This window comes from Lates calcarifer, linkage group LG9 (assembly GCF_001640805.2).
Source record: "Lates calcarifer isolate ASB-BC8 linkage group LG9, TLL_Latcal_v3, whole genome shotgun sequence".
NCBI classification, from domain to species: Eukaryota; Metazoa; Chordata; class Actinopteri; family Centropomidae; genus Lates; species Lates calcarifer.
Window position 1 is genome coordinate 20,859,039 of NC_066841.1, and position 11,183 is coordinate 20,870,221.

An 11,183-nucleotide genomic window follows, 5' to 3' on the forward strand; every position below is an offset into this window, starting at 1 on the left:
TACAAAGCACATGTATAACAAAAAGAAAAAAAGAGTAAATAAGCATCACTGAGTAAATCACATTTGATAAAATTTCCACATCCAAACTGAAGTGTCATTTTCCATTTTTGCAAATAAAATAAATCAGAATAGAACAGAATAGAATAGGCTTTATTGTCATTGTACAATTAAGTACAACGAAATTGTGGGTGCTCCACGAAGACAGACTGTGCACTATAGAAGAGATTTAAATACAATAAGAGATTGTGATAAAAATTATGATAAATATTTAAAATTTAAAGTAGACTTGCTCATTGTTGCTTTTAGTCCCATTTATTTAAAAAATCTGTATAATGTTAATGTAAACAGTCAACAGTGAGAAAAGATGCAGCAAAAAAGACATTATAGCCAATACAGTTATTCAAAGTGAAGATATTTGAATGAATGATTGCAGTCTGGACTAAATCATGAAACTAAAAAAAATAAAAAAAAAAAATACATGAATGTAGGTGTACCATGTCGCCTAGGTCTGAGCAGCGTACCATGTGTCATAGTGGTCTGAGCATGCAGACCTGGTTCAACTCCGATCTGACTGACCTTACTGCATGCCATAAAGTCCACTCTCTCCTGTCTCTCTCACTGTCCTATAATTAAAGCCCCCCCAAAAAAGTGCAAATATGTGTAAGTGCAAACACACAGGGCTGTGCAGAGGACTGAAATAAAACAATGTGTAAAACAAAGCTAAAAAGTGGTTTGCTGTCTGGGGTGTTACTTAATAAAAAACTAACTGAAAAACAGTCTAGAGAAACCAGACACTTGTTTGACAAGGAGACATTTTTCACCAGCAGAGGTCTCAAAACTCAGTCAAATTGCTGGTTTTGTTGCTTTACAGAATTTCATTAAAACACTTAAAATGAAATGAACATTCAAACAGTATTCAAACAGTCGTGTTAGTCCCAGGGATTCATTGGAAGTAACATGAATCCTTCACAGTTCATTTTCATTTTTGAAGAGGTTACAGGGATCCTGAAGTAATGCTACGATTCTCTTGAACATCTTGCAGTTCTGTGACGACGCTTCTCTGTAAGGTTGTTGATGGGACTCCCTTCCTTTTGAAATCTTTCTCTGTTTATTTCAACCTTTAAGGAAGAGCACAACAGCAAGGTTACAGACAACACATGAGTACAACAAGCTTCAGGCTCAGTGTTTTCATAAAAACAATATTTTCTGTCAGAACCAGAACTGACCTCAGAATCTCTAGCCTATATCGTGGACTCTTGAGTCTCTTGTACAGCTCCTTCACTCCTGAACCCTGCAGCTTGTTGTCCCTCAGGTCAAGCTCTCTCAGATGTGAGGGGTTCAGCGTCAGAGCCGAGGCCAAAAAAATACAGCTGCTCTCTGTTAAGCTGCAGAAACTCAGTCTGAATACAGAACAAATCAATAGTTAGAGACTGTCTTATGGAAAACCTGCAACATTTCATATTCCTAAAACAGTGATAAAAACTTTATCACAACTAATGAAGATGATGTTTTAAGTAAAGGACTTATTTCTTTAATGCAGAACTGTGAAATGCTTCTCACCTCAGAGTCTCCAGTCGACAGTTTGGACTCTCCAGTCCAACACAGAGTAGCCCCACTCCTGAATCCTGCAGCTTGTTATAACTCATATCCAGGTCTCTCAGATGGGACGGGTTGGACTTCAGAGCTGAGGCCAGAAAATTACAGCTGCTTTCTGACAAGCTGCAGTGCTTCAAACTGAATGGAAAAAAAAAGATGCTGTTGTACAAATCCCAAATTAAATGATCCGTTTTTTATTTCAACCACCGGTTGTTAGCAATTAATCTCAACAGACAACAAGAAGTTTTAATTTTATTTATTAAAGTTAGTTTTTGTCTTAGATATAGATCTGGGGCTGATGTTTATTCATAACATTTCTATAATAGCCATTTCAAAACCGAGCCAAAATCAAGTCTCCTGACCTGAGAGTCTCCAATCTACAGTTTGGACTCTCCAGTCCAGAAGACAGCTGCTCCACTCCTGAATCCTGCAGCTTGTTGTTGCTCAGGTCCAGCTCTCTCAGGCTGGAGGTGTTGGACTTCAGGGCAGAGGCCAGGAAAGAACAGCAGCTTGCTAACAGCCAGCAATCACTTAACCTGAATGGAGAATGAGGAACAAAACACGTAAGGAGGACTGGCAAAGCCTTGTTCAGCATACAACATAACCTTGAATGTTGACTCAGTGGACTGAATTGAAGGCAATCACCACATCTGAAGCAACTGTGGAAACATTACAAGCTTTAATTCCTTTATTGGTCACTAGAAATCCAGATATGCTTGGTCAAAAGCAAAGAGACCTGCTTTAAGTCTTAAAGATGAGGACTGACAAAGCCTTTTAGATGAGAGGTAAAATGTCTTCATGAATCTAAATCAAGTCCATTTTCCTTTGACTTTTGGCCTTTAAAGCTCTTTTCCTTGGTTCTTGAACCGGTTATCGAGTGATACAGCCCACATTCACACCAGTTTTGCGCAGAACCATTAATATCAAGGATGCATCATTAGTGAAGGATGTTGCACAATGCACAGTGGTGTAATCACAATTTGCACTACAGGTTAAGGAAAACCTGCTATTTAAACACAGAACTAATTAAACTGAGCTGTCTGACCTGAGAGACTCCAGTTTACAGTTTGGACTCTCCAGTCCAGCCGAGAGAACCCTCACTCCTGGAAGCCTGCAACTTGTTGTTACTCAGGTCCAGTTCTCTCAGATGGGAGGGGTTGGACTTTAGAGCTGAGGCCACAACTTCACAATGAATCTCTGACAGTCGACAGTCAGGAAGTCTGCAAATGTAATGGAGGATAAGGCATTACTGAACCAAAGAAGAGTCTGAGTCTCTGCATTTATACAGAATACAAGTAACTTGTTAAGCAGTATATACTCTGTCAGCAATAATACTCTGTTCTCCTTTTCTAAGGTTAAATAATCTGATCTGCAGGTACTTGATCCACTTCTTCTTTGCTAAAATCCTTGCACAGATCTTCAAAACATCCAGAATGGAGGGCTCAAACTTACCGAGCCTTCCTGCAGTTCCTTACAGCTGGGATCAGCCTGAGTCGTCCCTCCTCGGACGTCCTTGTTGCATTCACGTCCACTACATCCAGGACATCCTCTGATACCTGCAGCATGTAGGCCAGAGCTGAGCAGTGGACCTCAGAGAGTCTCTGCTCTGATCTGTTCTCTGACTTCAGGAACTCTTGGATCTCCTGATGGACTGAGTGGTCGTTCATCTCCATCAGACAGTGGAAAATGTTGATGCTTCTGTCAGGAGAGGTGTTGTAGGTGCTCATCTCCTTTAGGTTGTGGATTGCTTTCTGGATGCTTTCTGGACTGTTCTCTGTCTGACCCAGCAGGCCTCCTAAGAGTCTCTGGTTGGACTCCAATGAAAGACCATGAAGAAAGCGAACAAAGAAATCCAGGTGGCCATTTCTGCTCTTTAATGATACATCTATTGCTTTCCTTAGGAATGTGTCCAATGATGGATCACAGTGACGAAACCTACCCCAGAGAGTTCCTAGGAAGTCCTCCAGTACCTGTGTGTTCCTGTTGGTGAAACAGCGGAACATGTAGACTGCAGCCAGAAACTCCTGAACGCTCAGATGAACAAAGCAGTAGACTGTTTTCTGGAAGATCACACTCTCTCTTTTGAAGATCTCTGTACAAACTCCTGAGTACACCAAGGCCTCTGTCACATCAAGACCACACTGCTCCAGGTCTTCTTGGTAGAACATGATGTTTCCTTTCTCCAGTTGTTCAAACGCCAGCCTCCCCAGCTTCAGAAGAACTTCCCTGTCAGCCTCCGTCAGCTCCTGTGGACTCGTCTCATGTCCCTCATGGTACTTGTTCTTCTTCCTCTTTGTCTGAACCAGCAGGAAGTGTGAGTACAGGTCAGTCAGGGTCTTGGGCAGCTCTCCTCTCTGCTCTGTAGTCAACATGTGCTCCAGAACTGTAGCAGTGATCCAGCAGAAGACTGGGATTGACACATGATGTGGAGGCTCCTGGAGGTCTTGATGTGTGAGATGGTTCTGTTGGACAGCTCTTCATCACTGGATCTCCTCCTGAAGTACTCCTCCTTCTGTGGGTCAGTGAAGCCTCGTACTTCTGTTACCCTGTCAACACATGAAGGAGGGATCTGATTGGCCGCTGCAGGTCTGGAGGTTATCCAGACCAGAGCCGAGGGAAGCAGATTCCCCTGGATGAGGTTTGTCAGCAGCTCGTTGACTGATGACTTCTGTGTGACGTCAGACACAACCTTCCTGTTGTTGAAATCCAGTGAAAGTCTGCTTTCATCCAGGCCGTCAAAGATGAACAGAACTTTACAGACAGCCAGCTTCTCTGCTGTGACCTTCTGTAATGTTGGATGGAAAACATGGAGCAGCGTGAGAAGACTGTACTGCTCATCTCTGATCAGGTTCAGCTCCCTGAACGAAAGCAGAACCAGCAGACTGACATCTTGGTTTTCCAAGCCCTCTGCCCAGTCCAGAGTGAACTTCAGCACTGAGAAGGTTTTTCCAACACCAGCGACGCCGTTGGTCAGAACCACTCTGATGTGTCTCTGTTGGTCAGGTAAGGCTTTAAAGATGTCCTGGCACCTGATTGGAGTGTCATGGAGGGTCTTCTCCTTGGAAGCTGTCTCCAGCTGCCTCACCTCATGTTGGGTATTAACCTCTTCACTCTGTCCCTCTGTGATGTAGAGCTCAGTGTAGATCCTGTTGAGGAGGGTTCTACTTCCTGTTCCATCAGTTCCTTCAGTCACACGTTCACATCTCCTCCTCAGACTGATCTTATGTTCATCTAAAACCTCCTGCAGATGTTCATTTGCTGTAGAGGAAAAAGATATTATTAAGCTTTTGTGTATCTTAAATACTTTAGTGTTTGTCTTGTGCATCAAAGTTGTTGACCAGTTGTTTTTTTTCCAATGTTTACTGTCAAATGTGAGCAACTTTGTTTCCACATGTGATTACACACCTTATGTATGGTCACAATGCTTATTTATCAAAACAAATCACAACACACAACATCATAGCTCACATAAATGAAACATAGGCACATACACAAAAAAACAACAGTGCCAGATTCTGGAGTTTATATTTAAATTTTATTTAAATATTTTGGCCTTTAAATATGACAGGGAAAGTAATCTTTTTAAATTTCTGATGGTACCAGGACTCTACAGAGCTTTGAGTAACTTTAAAAGTGCATAACACATAGAAAAATGTGACTGATCTTACCCTCTGCTGTGCTTGTCTGTTCAGGGTTTGTCCTGGATCTTTTTCCACACTGAATACAGGCTCCAGATGAGCCAGACCGGTCCCAGTTAGAGGTGACATGATGGTTGCTGGAAAAGTGTCCACAGTTTAAAATCTCCAGACTCTGGAGTAAGCAGGACAGCAGCTCCTCCTCAACACCACAGCTACGTCTCTTCCTCTCTCTGCGGAAATAAAGGCAGGTCATCATCACTGAAAACCTTCAATTATTCATTTTTAACAAAATATTCTGTCTCATACTGCCACAGAAATATCAGAACTGCATATACTGTGTTTATATTCTCATCCCTGTATCTCTACTTGATATCTGCTCTAAAGTCTTCAATATGCTTTAAATGGATTTCTAGTCAGAAAGTCTAACCACTGGTCCTAAAAACGTTTTTAAACGTTTAAAAAGCCTGAAATACCCCCTAAAAGCTCCACTAGGAAACCACCTGAAAGATTACTACCTTCTTCTTCTGTTAACAATTGACTGATGTGGTGATGTGGTGACCTTCCTAGTACTGTTTCTATGGGACTTCTTACTTTGCAGATGACGATTGAGGCTCATTACTGAGACCTGGAGAGGAACCACAGCAGTAGCTGCCCCCTGTGGACTGACCTCCGGACTCCACTGACTCTGCTCTCTTGCAACATCTTACAAAATACAGTTTGATGTAAGACAAGTAACAACACATGCAATTTTATACATGCCATGTTTTCTGTGTCTTATTAAAGCATGAGCAGTCCACTTACTTTGTGGACACAGTTGGTGCAGGTTCATTGGCAAACAACACAGGATGTCCCATGGACTGGTCGCTCTTTAACGACAGACAGCTGTGTCCTGGAGATTTGCTTGTTCCTTCTCTTCCTCCATATGAACACTTATCTTTATCGCTTCAAATCATCAGAGAGGTAATCTAATACCACAACAAACACACAAACACAATTAACATGATCAGAAGTAGAAGTGCCTTCATTTCATGTAAACAGTTTATTATTTTAATGTTTTTCATTGACTTGATTTATATTTTTTTAGCTTCCACATGAGATCACAAGTCTTCCTTCAAAAACAACATGAGTAAAAACAAACATTTAAATTCACTCTCCAAAAAAAAAAAACTAAGATCAGAAAATGAGTGACATGAAAACAGAAACCAGACACTTACAGTCTAGACAGATATTACTACTTGTTCTGGCCTTTCCCAGGCTTGCATGTCTCAACCAGAAACAGTTTTCAACATTTCTTGCATCATTTCTTCTGATGTAAGTTTATCTGTAACTCTTCCTCCCATTCCTTCCTATGGTACCTCCCAATTCCTCTCCACTGAATCTTCATTTCACTCTCCCACATTTCTAAGCTTCTATTTCATACAAAAGAATAACTGAAACAACTAATGATGATGAATTACGTTTTGCAGTTAATCATGTGTTGATTCAGACTCCCTCCCTCTGGTTCATACATCTGGTTCTACCGTCAGCAAAACAGAGCCTGTGTCTGCATTAACAATTTCTATTTCTGTTGATGACTAAAGCGTGTGTGTTACAGTGATTTAAGGCGACCAGCTGACATTGCCAGTCAGAGATGATCTCAGTGGGAATACAACATTGCCGTCCGTAAATTTGTTTGCAATTTGCATTGTTTACTAACAGCTCAGCTGCTCAGTCCACAAACAAACAAACAAACAAATCTTTGACTCTGAGTCCTGGAGCTGAACTGAATAGACTGAGCCCTCATTGTTACTGAGTTAATTACTGTGGAATTCCCCTTCACTGAAGACTGAATATCTTTGTGTTGCTCAGACATTGCTCATCTGTACTCATTCATATCCCCAAAATGCCTGTGATTAACATTTCCCTGTCTCTGCAGGTATTTTGGTTCTGGAGCTGTAGAGTCTGGAACTGTGACTGTAAACCACTGATTGCAAAACACAAACTACTGGTAAAAGTACCACAAAATAACACAAACTTTGTTCCAGCATCTCCTGTGTTCTGCTCAGTAAAATTCCTGTTTTTGTCAGTGGAGTCTGGTCGTGATATATGGTGATGTTTCTGGTTAAACAAAAAGGATTTTCTTTTAAATTCTGAAGGGAAACTGTGTCTTAACACTTAACTGATGCACAGAGACACTGACTGTTGCTCTACAAAAGGGCAAGCTTTTATAGAGGTGTGAAGATAGATCTTAAGCTTGTTGCTTGTTCCAGACATATGTAGGCTGTCTGGTTTCAGAATGACTAACATTGCCCTAATTATAAAGGTAAACGTGGCTGAGTCTGAATGTCAATATATCTACAGCTTCCTGTAAATTCAGTTGAGTTAACGAAGATAAAGATTAAAATAGATGTTTCTACCCGTTCAAACACAAACTAAAAATAACTGAGACCAACGCTTAAACCTACCCGAGCTGCCTCTTGTGTGTCGTTTTTCATTCCCTGGATACAATCTCCACGTCAACGTATCTCGGCGGGTTTATTTACCCTGAATCTGGCTTTAGTCCGAGGTAATCTTACAGAGGCTATAAAGCTGTGGAGTTACAGTAAGCTGCTGCCTTTCCTGGAAACCCTCCTAACCCAGTCTGCTGTGGTTTCTATCTCTCCTGCTTCTGACTTCACCACTCAGCCTACAGGAATGATATGGCAGCACTCGAGTGGTTGTGTTCAGGGAAATATTTAGACCCTTTGCCGTGACACTTAAAATTCATATTTTTACACCTTGACTGGAGTCCGCCTGTAAGAAGAGACCACATATGTCCTTTATGCAGCAGCGTATTACGACCCACAGTTACGTCTTGTTGTTAAACGACATCTAACGGCCGTAGTAATTATATCTGTGAGCAAAAGCGTCAACGCTAGGAAAACTGGGTCAGTCAAATACGGGACTTTCACACCGGTGGGACCTGATCGTCTCCCAAACGTAACCAAACAGTCATTATCATAAATACCATGAGGACAAAGCTCTTGCTTTTATTGGTCGTATCTGAGCCCAGGAACCAGCGACCTCTGGACGTTTGTGTCGGAGGACCTGTCTCACAACTGAAACTGTATACCAGAACCAAACCCAAACTATTCATTTCACTTCTCAATCCGCTGATGTCCGGATGCAATTGTGGAAGTCAGAGGCACAGTGACCGTAAATGGTGAAAACCAGTACAAGGCAATGTTGTGTTGTTATGTGTTGACAAAGGAATGAATGAACAGGAAACTGTCATTTCTGTCGCTGCAGACGAACTCTTCCTGCTCTTTGCTCTTTATTCTGTCTCCTGTTTTTCAGCTGATTGTTCCGGCTTCATTCTCACCGGCTCCGCCGTTAACTCGGTGGTTAGTGAAGTGAATTCAGGCTAAAGTTGTTTCCATCGGTTATAAAATAAAACTCAGTCATTATCTGATGCTGACGTGGAGCTGCAGTAGGTTATTCAAACGCATTATTGTATCTGACGACCCAGTTTTAATGATAAAACAAGAGTCGGATAAATTCAGCCACATAAAGATGCGCAGTTGTACAATAATAATTAGAATAATACATTTAAATCCTCACCTACCGGATCAGTTCTCCGACCTCCACGACTTCAGTTAATGTCACGCCCAAAGAGGAAGGAACCAGCAAGTAGTTAGAAAGATAAACCTTCAGTGTTTCTGTCATCTTCGTCCTTAATGTTTCACTGCTCATGTTGACATGCTCATGTTGACATCAACATGTTGATGTCAACATGAGCAGTGAGCTGGAGCTGGTAGCAGTTGACCACCTGACTTCCTCCTACACCAGTTTCACTTCAGATGAATCACCAGGCTGCAAATGAAATCCGATTAAAATCAGCTGTTAGTTTCAGTTACACTTATATTACAGCAGCTGTTCAGGGTGTGAGCAGAGGCCTGTAGTTATTATAGAATATATGGCACCTTTTTATAAAGGGTTCATAAACTGTAATTAATTAATTTATTAATTTTTCACTCTTCCTTTATCTTATTTCATTAGGGAAAACATACAGACTGGACAGAAAACCTTTTATTAATGACTTTATATATATTTATATGATATATTTATATATCATTTATAAATCACAACTGACCAACCCTTGTTAATGTGTCATTAGAAATTCATTAACACAGTATCCTTTACTGCACTGCAGCTCTATTTGACTTTCTAACTCAAAGGAAGTTTGATAATTCGTTTTTATTATTAAGTTTATGAGTAAAAATGAAAGTTTTTTTTTACATTTATCTTTTCATTTAAGACCAAAACTTGACTAGAGTTAGACTTAGAAACTGTCTTTTTGTATCCCATCCTCTTGCCTGCAGTTCCCTGCAGTTGACCTCTGGATGGCAGCATTGTCCTGTTGGAGTCTGATAGAAATACAGACTTTATTGATCCCTTTGGGATGACTCCCTCGGGGAAAGTCACTGTCATCTGTTTCTATTTGTTATCTGCTGTTACCCACACACACACATTTATCCTTGTATCTGTGTATGTGTCTGTATAGATGGATTCATTATCATGTCAGTTTAATGAATGAAACAGCCGGCAGCCTCGATACTGTGTGTGTGTGTGTGTTGTATTAGTTTCACTTACCTTCCAGGTAAACAGATCTCAGTTTTATTGTTGTCTGTCTCTGCAGGTTTGGACTGTAAGGCTGTGATATTTCTTTTCTGGTGGTCACTTTATTTCTCTCATTTTCATCTGTGTCTGTTGATGCAAAAAGTAACAAAACGTCGTCCAATCAGGAATTGAAATATTGCAAAAATAAGAAAATAAGATCTGTCGTCAGTTCCAGAGATGCAGAAACAGTTATAGATGCTTTTATCTCCTCAGGCCTCAACAACATCTGAATCACTTTAGCTTCTTTACACCAGCTCTCTGTTTGTTCTGAAATTGATTTTCAGATCTTCTTGATCACCTTTAAGGCCCCACATGACTCCAGATCATATTTTAGATCTTTAAATCTTTGTATAACTTGAGATCTTTGGGCAGATGATCTTTCAACTGTTCCAGAGACCAAACTGCACACGTTCCACTCGGCTACTTCAGATTGAGAAGGTTTTCTATAAAATGTGTCAGATTAGACCGTGGGATTGATGTGTGATCTTCTGTCCGTACTTGGCGTCCATTTTGTCCATGAGTGTGGACCTTTTCTAAAAGTTTACAGACATGGACAAGACACAGCCGTACCACCAGAAATCATGGGGGCAGTCAAGCCAACAGTTCAAGCAAAACACGATAAAGAAATTCTAAAAATGGCCGAACTTTTTGAGGACGTCAAGTGAGTTGGTCAGAAATTTTGTTACTTCACTTCAGCTTGTTTTCTCAAGAGTTAGCATTATTACAACCTCATCTATCATCGCCATGTCTGTCATAGTCAGAAACCTTTGACTCTGAGCTGCCCTCTAGTGGATGTATTGTTTAACATCAATGCTAACAGACATGGAGTCTACTGTTCCGTTACTTTGTTTCTACTTTTATGTTGGAATTTGTCAGGACACTAAAAACTGGATACATAGTTGGAAACGTACCTTTCTACTTTTTTTTTTTTCACCATATATTCTTAAGTACATGATGTTCGTGATACACAAGGCCAAACACTGTGTATCCTCAGCAGAGGTTAAATAAAAGGCTTTTTCCTTTCTTCCACTGAAGCACAGAGGGTGAATATTAGGTTTCACTTTAGATAAACTGATATCATACATACACAGAGCTGCAGGTAAGGAAAACATTCAAGGAAATTAGTGTGTGACAGGAGTAAATGTGATACTGATGACATAATACAGTTTATCTAAAGGCAAATGTGTGTGTATGTTGTGTGTTCTTGAATGATCCCATAATGACTGACTGTTGTTTGTGTGGTTCTCTGTAGTATCTTATCTGCAATCGATGATTGCAGGTCAGATTGTATCGGTGCATTTAAAACACACA

General features: G+C 40.6%; 1 protein-coding gene across 1 annotated transcript; it reads right to left on the bottom strand.

Annotated features, from left to right (window-relative positions):
- Window positions 1-794: 794 nt before the first annotated feature.
- LOC108892266 (NACHT, LRR and PYD domains-containing protein 12-like) lies at window positions 795-4,030 on the bottom strand. Its single transcript, XM_018689720.2, is given in 7 exon segments — window positions 795-1,118; window positions 1,227-1,400; window positions 1,561-1,734; window positions 1,959-2,132; window positions 2,642-2,716; window positions 2,718-2,816; window positions 3,049-4,030. Coding segments are annotated over 7 exon segments (1,626 nt in total). The 5' UTR covers window positions 3,969-4,030; the 3' UTR covers window positions 795-1,108.
- Between the last annotated feature and the right edge of the window lie 7,153 nt (window positions 4,031-11,183).